The following is a 16,056-nucleotide window of genomic DNA, read 5'->3' as shown; positions in this document are numbered from 1 at the left end:
AAGTGAAGTGAAATTTAATTCACCTTAGTCTGAGCCCCAGAAGGAAAGAAACGGTGAAATGTGTCCCACTACCACCTGTCCACCCACTGCCACGCTGGGCTCTGGGAGCGTCGGTCTGCGGCCCTGGCCTCCAGGACCTGCCAGTCTGAGGAAGGAGGCTGACACTCAGTGAAAACCACAGCTCCCAGAGATAAGGACAATAATGCAGGCCAAGAGAACACAGCTGGAAGGGCCCCTGGGGCCAGGGAGCCTGTGGGGTTGTCGAGTGGGCTTCCCAGGGGAGGGGGCACTACAGAGGTTGGTTCATCAGAGGCTTCCTTTCCGCCTTCAGGTGGCGCCCTCGAGTCACGGAGCCGCACGCGCCGAAGAGCATCCCGCCCTAAGGACCTCGGAGAGGACCCCGAGTCCCTCCAGCGGGTTGCGTGTGTGGGAGGGGCTGAGAAGCGGAGTAAGCGTGGGGACCCGGCGCAGTAGGGGCTCCCCAGACGAGGGGCGAGGCCAGCGGCCGAGGGAGGGGTCTTCTTCAGCACCCACCCCGCGCCCCGCCCCTGCGCCCGGGCCGGCTGGAGGCTTCGGTTCTGGGGACCGAGGTGCTGGGGAACCAGACCTGCCCCAAGGGGAAGCGGAGGAGGATGGAGCCGCGTCCCCCCAGCCTCGCCCCAGTCTGTTACCCGCCTCCCAGTGCCTCCCGGAGCTGACTCCCGGCGCCGACTCCCGGCGCCCTCGCCGGCCGCGGGCGGAGCTCGAGCCGCGGCGCTCGGCGATCCCCGGCTCCCGCCCCTTCCCCGTGCCTCCCTCCCCGGAGCCTCCCTGGCGGTCCCAGCCGCCGCCGTACGGCCCCGCGCGGCGCGAGCAGGTACGTGCGCCTCGGCCGCGGCTCCGGGCCGGGCCCGGCTGGGAAGGGGGCGGGAGCCGAGGGGGAGAAGAGGAGGCGGCGGCCGGGCCCGCTCTCCCCCTGGGCTGCGCCGCAGCACCAACACCGGCTGCTGGAAGAAGGCGGGCGGGCGCCCGGGGAGGACGCGCCCTCCCCGTTGCCCGGAGGCGGCTCGGCGCCCTCGCCTCCCGCGTGGGGAGGTGGGGAGGTGAGGACGAAGGCTCGGCACAGGTAGGCACACCAAGAGGGAACTGCTGCGGGCAGCGGGAGGCCGAGGACCCGAGGCGGAGAGGGGCGGCCGAGGAGAGCTAGCCTGACCTCGCGGCCGGGCCGAAGGACATGCGGCGAGGGAACCTGGGCGCACGCGGGTCCTCGCAGATCCCGGCCTCCCTGGGCCGCCTGGCCGCCTGGCTCCCGGCGCCGCTCGGCCCGGTCCGGCCTGGCCCGGCCCAACAGTGTTTGTGGTCAAGGGCAGGAGCAGGGGGGTGTGAGCTGCGGGGTGGCGGGCGCGTGGGTGCAGCGGGCAGCTGGGGTGCTGGAGCTTTCTGCTCGGAACTTTGGGTATCACAGCGTGGACGTATCTGAGCGCCCGAGGCTTTGTGTACAACTCGTGCGTGTGTCTGTCGACTGGGTTTTGTGAAGCTTACCCACGCCCGCTGTGCGTCTGTTTCCCCCGCGTGTTAGTGCACGCCACTGCGCGAGGTGCTGGACTTGGGCGGATCTTGGTGGATCTTAGCAGTCCTGAGAGTAGTAAACTCTGTTTGTGTGTGTGTGTGTGTGTGTGTGTGTGTGTGTGTGTGTGTGTGTGTGACCAACTCTATCATTTCTTGCGGCGTATGTGTGTGTGTGACCAGCTCTGTCCTTTCTTGGGGCATGGATACCAATGTGGTGTATGGATCTCTGGTTGTATTGTGTGGGTTCCAGTGTCTGTGGATGCTGCATATGGAAAAGGCCCCTGGGGGTCTGAGTGTGGGACCAAGGTGTACCTTTAAGGTCCTGTTGGACTGCAAATGACATTGGAGTGTAACTGGTACAGCTGTGGGGTGTGAGCAGTGGACAACCAGCATCATTGTCAGCTTGTCTGTTTCTGCTTATGTTTTGAGCAATTGGGCATGCCCTTGTAACTCCTAGGTATCTCTGAACCTGTGTGTCAGAGACATAGCAACTCTGTGTAAGAAGGAATCTTCTTTTCCTCCACCCTCTTCCTAACTCTGTTGGCAGCCTAAGGAAAAATTTTTGGCTTCCTGCCAGGTGAAAGAGCCCTGCTCCAAGAATCTGAGTATCCTGGGTTTCTTCTGAGATATGGAGGCATCAATGTGCTGGTCTGGGAAGAGGGTTCCTGGGCCCTTCCAGGGGCTGAGTTCTAGAGAAGATGCTGAAGACCTGGGTGGGGGACCACTTCTGGACACCAACTGGGCAGGAGTGGTCACTGCCAGTCCCTATTACTGGCTGGGCACTCAGGAAAATGCATTTGGTGCCAAAAGTAAAAAAAAAAAAAGAAAAGTCAATGAACACACCTCTCCTCTTGGTTTACTGGAAAGTGGGAGCAGTTTGGCCAGAGCCTGTCCGGGAATAGGACTCCCCATCCTGTTGTGTGGGAAGGATTGTCTGCCTGAGCAGGTTGTGAAACCATTCCTGAGGACTGGCTGTGTTCCAAGCCTTGTGCAGGGGGCTGTGGACCCAGACGTATCCCTGACCTCAAGCTGCTCATGGTTGCTGTTCAACAGTGGCATAAAGTAGAGAGTCTACAAGTGTGGCCTAGAAGACCAGGGAAGGACGGCCAGATGATGCCACTGGCATGCGAGTGTGTGGGTTTTTAGGCTTTTAGGTGATAACAATTCTTGGGGAACGTGTGTTCAGCTCCTGACCCCCACATATATGCCATGGGATCTTGCTACATATTGTAAAACGGAGATAGTAACACCTGCTCATGGGGCTCGTGAGGGTTACCTAAGATACTCCCGAGGGAAATGTCCACACCAGGGCCCACTAGAGAGTGTAGGTGCTCAGTAAACATTTTTAAAATTGGAACTCAGGCAGAAGGGACGTGGTGATCGAGATGGGTTGTAAGTGGAAACAGGCTTTGTACTCAGATGAAAGGCCCTGTGTGTGCTAAGAGGAGGTGTCTGATGCAAGTCCATGTTGGATGGAAGATCAGAAAGATCGAAAAACGTGCCTTCCCGCAGAGGCTCTTTGAATTTCATTCATTCATTCATTTCATTCATTTTCACTCCGTTCATTTGCTCATATCCTCTCTCTTTCCCACATACACACACACTGAAGCAGGGAGCTTTGGAGAATAAACCCAGGCATGGGAAAGCAGAGAAAGGTCTAGAATCCTGTGTATGTGTGTGTAGACACCCTAGGGCATGTAAGGCACTCTGCATCTGGGGGTCTCTGTGCTGTGTGCGGACTTGGGTCTGGGATGTCTGTACCCACAAGGTGTGGGTGTGCCTGGGGACATGGTGGTCAGGAGTTCTACATGCCTGGGGGGCCTGCTGGGGGCGCACTAGAACTGCTTGAGGGAGACTTCATCATCAGCTCCTGCTGTGTGGCTGTGAGGGAAAGGGGGCTAGGGGCATCAGGTTCATCCATTTTGCAAGAGAAGCCAGGCATCTAAGGTTTAAAGTGTAGAATCTTTTGCTTTTTATATATTGGCAACTGCTTCACCAAAAAAAAAAAAAAAGAACAGACCAGAAACATGAAAAAGCAAAACTCCTATGAGCCAAATATGGCCCATGGGCTGTAAGCTGGTATCCTTTGGTGCATGTGCTGTCTGTCTGTGTGGGCAGGCGCTCAGGTACTTGGGTGGGGTGTCTGTTCTTTGAGCAGAGAGCCCCCCTTCCCTGTCCTTTCCCAGCTGCCCTTCTGTCACCCTCATCCAGGTCCTCCCATCTTCTATTTATATAAAGGCATTTGGCCTTGACCTCAGTCATGGCTCTCAAATATGCTCTTCCTTCCTCTTTGCCCTCTCAGCCTCTATGCTTCCCCTGACTATACTGGGTTCCTCTCTGGACCCCTGGCCTCCACTGTCCTCCCTCCCATCCTGACTGTCCTCCATGCAGCAGCCAGAGAGAGCTTTCCAAAACCCAGGGGGATGTTAACCCTCCCAGCCCCAACACCTTGCCTCCCTGGCTCCTTGGCTTGGTTTTCAGAGAATTTAGAAAGCTAGTCCCAGCTGACCTCCAAGGCAATCCCTCTTCCTTTCCAAAATGCCCTTGTTCCGTCTTGCTGCTGGGGGATTTCCCACTTATCCTCTGAGATTTGGCTCAAATGCTACTAACTCCTAGAAGCTACCCTAACTTTCTCCTCTTTGTTCTTACAACCACCTTCATCTCCCCTTCCCCTGCCCCCAGATATCCTCATTTCATCACAACAGTGTCCATTAATTGAACTGGTGGGCCTTACATACCTTATTTTATGAAACAAAATCCTCAAATCAACCCTATGAGGGAAGCATTATGCTTATTCCCACTTAGCAGATCATAAAATTGAGTCTGGAAAGATCACCGCACTTGCCCAAGCTCAGGTGGTGATGCTGGGATTAGAACCTGATATCTACCCTATTTAAATTCCCGCCATCATAATAATAGCTCATTGGCAGTACTTACTGAGAATTTACTATTCTGAGGACTTTATGTGGATTATCTCAATCCTCACATCAGCCCTTTTAAGTAGGAAGTAGTACTATTGCTGTCATTCAATAAATAGGGAAGCTGAGGCCCAGAGAGGATACAGGCATTGCCCAAAACCCACATGCCTAGTAGCAGGCCTTGTGTGATGTCTGGTGCCAGCAGGCTGTCAGTAGTAGAGGTTTGCTAAATTCCACTTTTCTGTTTTCTCTTCTAGCTACCAAGGGGCCAAGGGATGAGCTGGGGTCCGCCTTCCCAATGGCATCTCCCCCTGGTCTGGAACTGAAGACACTGAACAATGGTCCCCAGGCCCCAAGGAGACCTGCATCTCTGGGTCCAGCAGCCCCACCCAGGGAGGGTGTGGAGAATGCCTGCTTCTCTTCAGAGGAGCACGAGACCCATTTCCAGGACCCTGGGAATACCAGACTAGGCCGTTCCCCCAGCCTTCCTGGGGGCCTTGGCCCCTCGCGGCCCCGACCCCAGAGAGACGATGCATCCCTGCATTCAGAAGAGGGGCCAGGCCTGGAGCCCGTGAGCCGCCCTGTGGATTACGGCTTTGTCTCTGCTCTGGTTTTCCTGGTGAGCGGGATCCTCCTTGTGGTGACTGCGTACGCCATCCCCCGCGAGGCTCGCGTCAACCCGGACACGGTGTCGGCGCGGGAGATGGAACGGCTGGAGATGTACTATGCACGCCTGGGCTCGCACCTGGACAAGTGCATCATCGCAGGCTTGGGGCTGCTCACGGTGGGCGGCATGCTCTTGTCCGTGCTGCTGATGGTCTCCCTGTGCAAGGGCGAGCTGTACCGCAGGCCCACCTTCGTCCCGGGCAGGGGCTCCAGGAAGACCTATGGCTCTATCAACCTGCGCATGAGACAGCTCCATGGGGACGGGGGCCAGGCCCTGGTGGAGAACGAAGTTGTCCAGGTCTCAGAGACCAGCCATGCTCTCCAGGGGTCTTAAGTAAGAGCCCACTCTTTCTGGCTGCTTCAGCTTCGGAGTGACCAGGCCCCCAAGGCTGGGGTTTTGGACTGAGCTCCACCGAGGGCCCTGTGGAAGGAGTCGTGGGTGCAGGAAGGGGAGCTTGGGGCCTGGTCCAGGCTTCGCTTAGGAGAGCGGCCCCTCCGTCTGTTTTGTAGCTTGAGGTTTTGCATAAGGTTTTGTTTGAAGGATGGCTTCTGCTGCTAAAAATACAAAAGTCTGGAAACCGCTGCCCTTGGAGGATGAGGTTTCTTGGCATTTCTGTGGATTGAGAGCTGTTTGAAAGGCTGCCCATCCTGTTCCCCGTGCCTTGGGGAATTCCGGGATCTCTGCTGTCCTCATCAGCCACCTATGGGTGTTGGGTGACCTTGGAAGGACCCCTTGCAGCCCTGACCACTGAAGGTGGGAGGTGGCTTCATGATGAGGGGATAAGTCATCCCTCGGATGACCTCTCCTCTCCAGGCCTCAGTCCCCCTGACTGTGATGTGAGAGGGGTGGCCCTTCCAGTTCTGCCCTAGGAATTCCCGTATGGAACAGGAGTATCTGCATGTGGCCACTCCTTCAGGGGAGGAGAGTGTCAGCAGGTGCTGACCATTCTCCATGCCATTTTCTGACCAGGGTTGCCACCACTTACACAGCCAGCATCTCCCACAGTCCTGCTAAAGGAGCCCTTAAGTCCTCAGGTTAGGCTGGGCTAAATACAGTTTGTGACAGCCTGGTTTCGGTCATGGCATCGAATTACCTGCAGTGACTAGCACAAGTTTTACAGTCATGTGCGCAATTTTCACTAACTCCCTGGACAAGGGGCAGGGGGTCTTTCAAATAAGAAAGGGTGAGGGCTTTGCTATATTTCTGTGGACACAGTGTGGGCCTTCATGACCACCCCTTCCCCAATAGTATGTCTCTTAGGCATAACCTTATTCTGGGAACAGGAAAGAAACTTTTTTTTTAATGTTGAATTTGTAACCTTCCTTTCCCAACCCCCCTAAGCAGCAAAGTGCAGCCCCAATTTATTTGGGGAAGAAATCAGGCACACATTCTGGTGGCCTGGAAATTCTGGCCACATTGATCACCGTTTGTTCTGTTTCTCTTAGTCAAGTGTTTTCTAGGCTCCATCCAGACTCTCTTTAAACTACTGACAAGGAAAGGAAGTGGGTCCTAGTGGGCAAGGAGATAAAGGTGTTTGAGGACTGGAGGAGGGCATTATCCATTCTGAAAGGCTCTAGAGGGCTTTGAGAATATATGCCTTCTAGGTCACTGGTTTGAAGACTCTAATGGGGTCATTTCAGTGAGCCCCCAAACCCCTGCAGGTTCTGTGTACTCCGCCTCAGTTGGCAATGTGGGCCACTGATCCTGATTCTTGGGGGTGGGAGAGTGGGGTGGGCATGAGGCTAGAGCAGCCCTGACTATCTGTAACCTGAGCCCTTAGTCCGGTGAGTTGAACATCTGGACGGTGTAACATTATCGCTTCTATGAAGGATCAAATATCTGCTTCTGCTGGCAGGATTTTCCAGGAGCAGGGGGCTGAGGGAGGGCTAGAGAGGACAAAGGCTATGCATCTTGGCCTGTCAGATTCTGTTTCTGCTGTTGAAGAGGTGTGGTTTGAAAAGGACAAAGCCTCGAGATAGTGAAAGATTCACAAGTCAAAGCTCCAAGCGAGGAGTGGATGCACGAAGTGACAGGACCCATTCTAGGTAGAAGAACTGAACATCCCAAATGATGGGCTCAGGCCTTTCAAATCTATAATGATAATAATAAAAATATCAATCCAAGCTAAATAGATTATTGTGACAGTGGGGGACTCTTTTGGAGACTAAACCTGTTGAGTGGATGCATCCAGGACCATCAATTCCTATCAGTTTAAATGCCGTGAATTGTGTTTAGAGGGTAAATCTGTTAGAAGGTTAAATTCCAGGAACCTCAGGTTTTCTCTAAACCAGAGAGGCCTGCTTTGCATCCTAATGTACTCTTGAGAAAATGTGTAAAATGGATGGAGGCAGTCATTTCTTTGTCGATGAGTTAAGAAAACTTAGGTGATGCCAAAAACATTTCCCCAAGGTTGCAGCTGAGATGGCCCAGCCAGTAGATCAGAAACAGGGTCAGGAGGGAGCAGGGCGTAGGATGCTGAGAACTCTCTTTGGAGGTTTTTTTTGGGTGTAGCTGTGAAGTGGCCCCAGGGGACCCTGTGGTGGCTGGAAGGTGCCCACCTGTAGGAACTGCATCTCCTACTTGAGAAGCTACTAGGGTCCCCAAACCTTGCTTTTCCTGGCATATGAGAACAGATACTGATTTTGGAGTCAGTAAAACCTGGGCATCAGGGTCTGCCATTTCCTGGCTGTGTGACCTTGAGCAAGGTATTGTTTCTCTCTAAGTATCCTGAGTATTGTCTTTGTGAAGTGGGAGGAATGAAAGTTCATCCTCAGCCTCCTTTCAGAGAGAGGGAGGCTGGGAAAAATCAGGCTGCAGGCCTGAGTGTATGAGGTTGTCTCCACGATCACTCTCCTTCCTCACCCTGGTTGGAGATGACTGGATTAGGCCTAAAACTTCAGAGTCAACCCTTCTGACTTTCTTCTCTCACCTCCCACCCTACCGATCAGCAGATCTCATTGGTTCCATCTGTGGAATCTGACTCCTCAGTCACAACTGCACAGTCCAGGTTGCTCATTTGAGTCCTAATTCCTCTCCTGCCCACCCTCCACCTCAGCTCTTGTTCCACTCTGTAGCCAGGAGGATCCTTGTTGTTCAGTCTCTCAGTTGTGTCTGACTTTTTGCGACCCCATGGACTGCAGCACTCCAGGCTTCCCTGTCCTTCCCCATCTCCTGGAGTTTGCTCAGACTCATGTCTGTTGAGTTGGTGATGCCATCCAACCATCTCATCCTCTGTCATCCCGTGTCCTCCTGCCTTCAATCTTTCCTAGCATCAGGGTCTTTTCCATTGAGTTGGCTCTTTGCATCAGGTGGCCAGAGTATTGGAACTTCAGCTTCAGCATCAGTCCTTCCAGTGAATATTCAGGGTTGATTTCCTTTAGGATGACTGGTTTGATCTACTTTGAGGGTCCTATTCAAAGGTTAGTTAGGTCAGGTTGCTCCTGCTCCAAACTGTCCTACGGCTCCTCTTACTCTCGGCAGAAGCTACCATTCTCGCCAGTCAAGGGTGCATTGACAAGGCCTCTCACTTGTGCAAGCTCCTTCCAAGGCCCTAAATCACACTTATTTATAATTCTCATTTTTCCAAAAGGGATGACTCCCTGAATTTCATAGGCTTCAGATCTATCCCTCACGGTGGCCTATGAAAATGCTACACAGTCTGGCCCCTGTGCTGCTCTGACTTTCTGTCCCATCCTAGCCTCTGCTCACTCCATTGCAGCTAGGCTCACTCCCTGCAGGCACATGCCCACCTCAGGGCCTTTGCACTTGCTGCTCCTTCTGCCTGGAAGGCAACCCTTCCCTGTGGGCCTTCCTCCCACCTCTCTGGTGCTCCAGAGAGAGACTGGAAACATTCCCAACCAATCTCCACCTTCTGTGGGGACTGAGGGGATCAGGAAACACAGAAGAAGGCTTTCTAAAGTTAAGACAGTGGTGCTGAGCAGTGGTGCTGAGTCCAGAGAGTTTTGGAGGGGCAAGAGGAGGGAAAGCAAAGGAGGCATTATGAAGCCACAGGAGGCAGGTTCTGTCTAAGGGATCTGTCTTGGAGGAAAGGGGAGCATCACTGGCCCTGACAGAGTCAAGGAGATGCCCTCAGGTTGGGTCTGTTGGTTTCTTCCAAAAGACTGGGCTTCTCCTGATATCCCTGAGGAGATAGAGTTTCAGCTAAGGGAAGGAGAAGCTTGTTGAGATCTTGCCTGGGTTGGAATGGTAGGGAGCTCCTTGTCAGTGGAGGTATGTTAGCATTTACTGGTCAGGTGTTGGGTGTCTTCAGGGAGAAACATAGTGGAATTTGGGTAGGATTTAGTCTCGAGGTTTCCAACCAACCCCCTCTCCTTGGAAGAGAACCTGTTCCCCAGTGGCCAGAGCCTGGCTAAAGACAGTAGCAAGTTTGGTCTTGCTGTATCCTCTTTTCTTTGGTCCCAACACCCTCTCCCCTAGATCAACCCTCTTCCTGGGTTGGGTTGTCCTGGAGCAGATGGGCAGGCCCAAGAGATATGTATGGTACAGAAGGTAGCAGGATTACTGCCTTCCTCCTCCCAGGGGACCAAGCACTTCTGAGCTTTCTCCCTACTCCAGTCTTAGAGAGATTGGGGGGAGAAGCCCTTATGGAGGGAGTTCACTGAGGACCATCCATCATGTAAAGTATAAGGGCACTGGCTCTGGAGTCCGAGTGCCTGGATGTTTGTGTGCATGTGTGCTCAGTAGCTCAGCCTTGTCCAACTCTTGGTGACCCCATGATCTGTAGCCAAGCAAGAATACTGGAGTGGGTTTCCATTTCCTGCTCCAGGAGATCTTCCTGACCCAGGGCTTGAACCATGTCTCCTGCATTGCAGGTGGATTCTTTTACCACTGAGCCACAGGGGAAGCCCGCCTGGATGCTGAGCCGATGCTTAGGACCCCTGAGCCACAGTTTCCTCATCTGTTAAATAGAAGCACCTTCCCCATAAAGTGTAGTGAGCAGTAAATGAGATACCCATAAAGCACTGAGGATAGAGCCTGGCACTTTGTAATTCACTCATTAATGTTAACTATTCATTTGCTTGTTCATTCACACCTAATCTGTATTCTTCCCTGGGGGAGGTCCTATGGGGACATGTGGGCCCTGCCCTTGAGCTGGTCACAGATTGTCTGGAGAAACAGGACAGTGCACAGGGAGCTGTGTATGTATGGCCAAAGGTGGAGAGTGTTGGCACAGAAGAGGGATCTGATTAAGTTGAGATCAAGCCAACTTAATCGCCTGGGTCTGGGGGAATGTTAGTGAGTGGAAGGATCTTCTGGCAGGAAAGCTGGCCCCAGGGGAGCAGGGAGGACAGGGGAAGAAGGTGCCTGCCATGCCAACCTCTTCCTGGGTGGCAGACATCTGAGCCAATAATGACTTAGGGTAAAGGGTACTCAGGAAAGGCCATCTCTCTCCCTTTCCTGGTTCTTCATTTCATCCCATCTCTCCCTATCTTCCTTTTTTTTTTTTTTAATTCTTCTGTGTTTACACCTCCTTTCACTAAAGCCACTCCTGGGGGTTACACCCACAGGTGTGTTACTACTATTGCTGACTCACCTGCCAGCCATCTGACTCTCCTCTTGAGAGTGTCTTCCCTCCTCTATCAAAGATGAAAGCAGGGGCCCAAATGCCAATGCCCATAGAGTTTGGCAGGTGACAGTCACTAATGAAGCAGGTGGCAATCTACAGCAGTGGCAGGATTAAAGGGGTGTCTGTTTCAGCTGATTGGCTGTTGCCCTGGTGGATGGGCTCAGGGTTGTCAGAGCTCCTGATTTTTCAAGAGCAGCTGGACATCTGGACATTTGCATGGGTAAAAAGGATTATCCCACTGCTTGAGAATTCTGACAGGCCAGAACTGAGGACAAAGGAGTGTCCAATGAGATGCCACCTGCTAGGGTCAGTCATCCACCCCCTCCCTGGCCCAGGGCTCACCAAGTCACTCAGAGAGATGGGGGCACCCTCAAGAAGCAGTCTAGACTGTCTCTCAGTTGGAGACTCACTGAAATACAGTGCCTGCAGACCACTTGAGTGTTTCTCATCTAAGATCCTTCGTTCTTTCACAAAGGACTTACGTACCATTCTGTGCTAGGTTTTGAGGTACAGCACCAAACAGATGAAAGAAGTAAGGAAAGTATTCTTGAGTGGTCTTGACAAGTATATTCTGGGGCTCAGAATTAGTGTGAACATGGAGATGAGGTCTGCTTCTGACCTGGAGAATTTCTGATGTGGAAGGCCCAAGGGAACAGCCCACACTGGCTTGAAGGGTGGTGGGACTCAGGGAGGAAGAAGGGCAGTCCTGCAATCCCTCTCAGTGTTCTGAGGCTCTTGAAGGTAGGTGGAGGACCCTAGTGTTCCAGGGCTCCAAGAGTTGATGTAGGCAGGTGAGGGGAGGCTGGAGCTGTGGGATGGTGCAGGTGGCTATGCAGCCCAGTATATTACCTCAAGGAGCAGATGGGCTGAGAACCTCTTATGGAGAGAGAGACCCTCACTACTGAGAGTCCTGGGTATAGTTCTCAACAGCACCCCCCAATTTTGCATGTTGTCTACCAAACACTCCAGCATAAAAAAGCAAAACCCTGGTATGAATTAGAGTAAGAGTACCCCCCACCCCCCACCCCATCACCATGGCTAGTGAAGAGACTCTTCATTTTTCTCCCTCCTCCCACCCTACCACAGAGGAGCTCAAAAGAGGTCAGAGGAGAGACCTCTTGGAACTGGATATAAGTTTAAACTGGACTGGACTGAGTTTGAAAATCAAAATGACCATTCAGTTTTTGGTTGGATCCTAGATGCTAAGATGAGAAAGGGGGCTCTGACCGAGGTTAGCTGGATAAAACAAAACACTTCATGTTTCTACATTTCAGTGAACCCATTATGTATTATACACATTAGATGATCAAATTTTAAATGAAATACAGTGTTCCTTCTGTGCCAGGCACTCTTCTAAGTCTTTGCATCTGCTAGTTCATTTAAACCTCACAACCATCTTGGAGAGTGGGTGCTATCATGAATTCCCTTTTACAGATGAGTAAGCTGAGGCACAGGCAGGCAAAGTCCCTTTCCCAAGGGCACACAACCAGTAAATAGCAGACTCGACTGTAATAGTGTGCAGGCCGATCAGGGCATGTTTGCACATCTGGGCTGTAGGCTGCCACTGAGGCTTGTGGTTTAGATGCCAAGTGGGAAGCTCTTGGGGGGATAAGAGGGGACAGTTGGGGCAGCACTAAACTTGGACAGGCCCATGTCCTATTTAAGTCATGGAATCTCATAGGTCAGCGGGATCTTTGAGGATTCTTGGAGGATCAAGTCCACCTTTATCCCCATTTTACTACTGGGGAAAACCAAGGGGAGAGGTGGGACTTACCCAGGGGCCCCATGGCTCAGGCCCCCTCTCTTCTTAGGGTTCTCATGTGAATTTATATCAGACATCAAGAAGCCTAGAGGATGAAGCTGTGCTCCTGTGGTTCTAATCTGGAGGGTGGGCGGGCAGGGCTCCATCTTGTAGGCAGAATACCTAGGTTCATCCTTCCTGGGATGCCTGTCTATCCCAGAGGAGGGCCATCCTGGACTGGGGAGCAGTCGACATTGGCCTACCCTCGCCCAAAGGCTTCATCTGGCAGCTGCGCCTAGGTGGGCGCTGACCAGGGTGCTGAAGCTGTATGGCCCCTTCCTCTTACAGCCTGGCTGAGGGGAGAAAAGGAAGAGGGAGGGACGATTTTGGGGGGTCATATTTTTGTCACTCAAAACTGTTGGGGGTAATGTTTGATACACAAGTTTGGGGCTAGGATTTATTTGTAGTCTTTGTGGCAAAGTGGGAGTCACTCAACTGCTCTGGGTATGCTTTTTCATCTGTTCAATGGGGAAAATAGCTCCCAAACTACCAAAGTCAGAAGGCCAGGGTGAGCATCATTTGGGGTCATATGACAGAGCCCTGCATGGAGCCTAAGGCCATGTCTAGGCCAACGAAGCCTCTCAAGAGGTTACCCTGACAGGCTTTGGGGCCTGTTCTTCCTCTGTGGGATAGGGATTGGGCTGGGTGCTTTCAGATGCTCCCAACCTGGGTGCTTGGGTGCTGTGGCTGTAGGTGGAAGTGCTCAGAGACATGAGCTACACTTTGCAATAGGACTGACTTCGGAGTCTTGGGCCATCTTGGGAATTATGCAGCATTGTTCCTTTCTCGTTTCAGTCCTGACTTGTTTTCCGGCTTCAGGAATAGATTTTGCCCATGCTCCTCCTCTGGACAAGATGTGGGGTCTAGGTATAGCAGTTTTACTAAAAAGTGCACCAGTTTTAGAACCAGGCTGTCTCGGGTCCTCATCACAGCTCTGCCACCCCTGAAGGAACAAACCCAGCACCACTTCAACTAAGCTGCTACCAGTGTTTACCTTGGGAATAGCTAGGTGTACTACATGAGACTAGGAGGAGTTTGGCACACTGAGGGCATCAGATAGTTATTCTCGTCATTGAACAGCAGCCCAAGGTTTCCTTCCTCTTGTTCATGAAGTGAAAGTCATTCAGTCATGTCTGACTCTTTGCAACGCCATGGACTGTATAGCCCACCAGGCTCCTCTGTCCTTGGAATTTTCCAGGCCAGAATACTGGAGTGGGTAGCCGCTCCCATCTCCAGGGGATCTTCCCAACCCAGGAATCGAATCCAGGTCACTTGCATTGCAGGCAGATTCTTTACCATCTGAGCCACCAGGGAAGCCCTCTTGTCCACGAACCCCCAGTCTTATCTACCCATATGGCTTCAGTAATGATAGCTGGTACCCACAGAGCTCCTGCTATCTGTTTGTAAGACACATTATTTGGTTGGGTCCTGTAACAATCCTGAAGGTAGATATGATGCTCATTTTGCAGATAAAGTCACACACCAGCAAAGGGAGGGCTGGGAGTCATAACTACTCCTGCTTAATTCTAAGAACCCTGCTTGCCTTCTTGAGCAAATTACTGAAACTTTCCAAACCCTCTTTTTCTGGCCTGGAAAAAATGGGGATGGTATTTCCTTATATTAGATGTGACATATGCTATTTTACAAGGGTACACCCGTATTTAAAAACATATGAAACAAACACATTTTGAGTGATAGGGGAGAAAGGAAGGGAGAGGTTACAGGGGATAACACAGAAAGCAGTTAAAACGAGGAGGTTCTTGTATTAGTCGTAGTATGTCATCAACCAAGACTGACGATTCTTTTCACCTGCTATCCAGGTAAAGGGAGAAGATATAAGGTTTGTACACCAGAGAGTTTCAGACTTTAAAGTGCACACAAACCACTTGGACAACTTGATAAAGTGCAGATCCTCATTTAATAGGCCTGGGTGGGGCCCGAGACTCCACATTTCTAACAAGTTTCTAGGTGAATCTGCCGGTTTGAGTAGCAAGGATGTGTATAGCCTTCCCTTCCCCTCTCAGGAATTCTCAAACTGGTCTGTCAGATAAATCACCTGAGGAACTTACAAAAAATGGACTTAAGGGCCCTTCCCTAGTGATCTGGATCCAGGTCTGGGTTGGGGCCCAAGATGTACTGTGTCCTTCAAGCAAGCATTTCAGGAGAGACTGGGAGGCTTGGGCAAGCTGGAGAAGCCTGGCTGTGGTGCTCATCTCTATCAAGGCCCATTCTATAAGGATGTTAATACACAGGAGACTGGCTTGTCAGACCTCTGTCCCAAACGTGCCTTCCTGGGACAGGCAGGAAAAGGGAAAAAGACCATTTCCCAGGCTCCTTTGCAGCTATGGTTTAAGAGTTGATGTAGGTTCCAACTATCAGATGCATGCAACCAAGCCTTGCACTTGGAACTGAGGTGAGAGGAAGTGGGGGAGGGGGTCAAGGTGGCAGCACAAGGGGCATTTACTTTCTGGCACAGATCCAGGCAGTTGCTGTGTGGCTCTGGAGTTTCCTGATCCCCAGATCAGACAATGATGATGTGATCTTGCTGCTGCCTGCATCCAAATCTTCTTGTTTCAAAAAGCTAAAGTAGTTTCTGTTTCCCACAGCCCACCCTGTCTCTCCTCTTTCAGAACCGTGTCACACAACACTCACTTTATGTGGCTAGTATGGAACCTGGCCGTTCCCACGGTCATCCAACGTCCGAGGCTGGGCCTTCCACCTCGTACCTGCCACCTAGCCCTGCCACTAGTGGGCAAACCTCATGTTCGAACCCATGTCACTGCTGCTCTGCACCCTAGTATCCTTGGTCACCTGGGTCTTGCCACTCCTCTACAGCCACCATCCTCACTGCCTGCCACTCCTACTTGTGACCTACCCTCTGGGTGAGGCTCAGGGCTCGGCACAGCTGGAGACTTGGGGTATCCCAAGGACAAACAGGGGCTGGGGGCTTGGATGCCTGCCTTTGAATCTCTCTTTTGGTGCAAAAAGTCAACAATGGGCCTTAAGAATATAAGCTTTATATCAGACAAAGCTGAGGATATTTATGTGAGGGATCTTTCATCTCCTTGGTGGTGGGACCTGTCTCATTGGAACTGCCCAAAGCAGACAAGAGCACAAGGTGACAGACAGGAACTGCTCCACAGACTCTAAGTTTTCTTCTATGAAGAGGCAAGGATCAGTAATAGAATGTCATTAATGAGCAGAAAAGGAAGCTATGAAGGAATTTGGATTTCAAAGAATGAGGTTGTTACAGGGCTTGCTACCCGATTTCTAACTGCATGGCAACAGGTACTAGCCATCCATCACAGGAATAAAAAATCTGTTTTGAACATAATACCTGCTTGGAGTCAGGGTCTTGAGACCAGTGACTTCACCATGGAGGCTGACAGCTCACGATGAGCAGATAAATGCAATGCAATGAAAAACACAGCCAGCTCTAAGAATCAGGAAGGACACAAGGCAAGGAAGAAGAGTTGGGGATGAGGAGACTGCCAGAGATGGTACACGTAGTCTATGTCACTTCAAAAGACAAAGA

General features: G+C 52.0%; 1 protein-coding gene across 2 annotated transcripts; it reads left to right on the top strand.

Moving 5' to 3' along the window:
- Positions 1–485: 485 nt before the first annotated feature.
- Positions 486–5,714, top strand: TMEM74B (transmembrane protein 74B). 2 transcript variants are annotated; one of them, XM_027558934.1, is made up of 2 exons: positions 486–856; positions 4,724–5,714. In XM_027558934.1, exon 2 carries the CDS (start codon positions 4,765–4,767, stop codon positions 5,464–5,466), a length of 702 nt encoding a protein of 233 aa, XP_027414735.1. In that variant the 5' UTR covers positions 486–856; positions 4,724–4,764; the 3' UTR covers positions 5,467–5,714. The 2 variants fall into 2 exon arrangements, with proteins under 2 accessions (XP_027414735.1, XP_027414734.1); XM_027558933.1 differs by lacking the exon at positions 486–856 and adding an exon at positions 888–1,105.
- The last annotated feature ends 10,342 nt before the right edge of the window (positions 5,715–16,056 follow it).

Source organism: Bos indicus x Bos taurus, chromosome 13 (assembly GCF_003369695.1).
Source record: "Bos indicus x Bos taurus breed Angus x Brahman F1 hybrid chromosome 13, Bos_hybrid_MaternalHap_v2.0, whole genome shotgun sequence".
In the NCBI taxonomy this organism is placed as follows: domain Eukaryota; kingdom Metazoa; phylum Chordata; class Mammalia; order Artiodactyla; family Bovidae; genus Bos; species Bos indicus x Bos taurus.
This window is presented reverse-complemented; position numbering and strand designations above follow the sequence as displayed.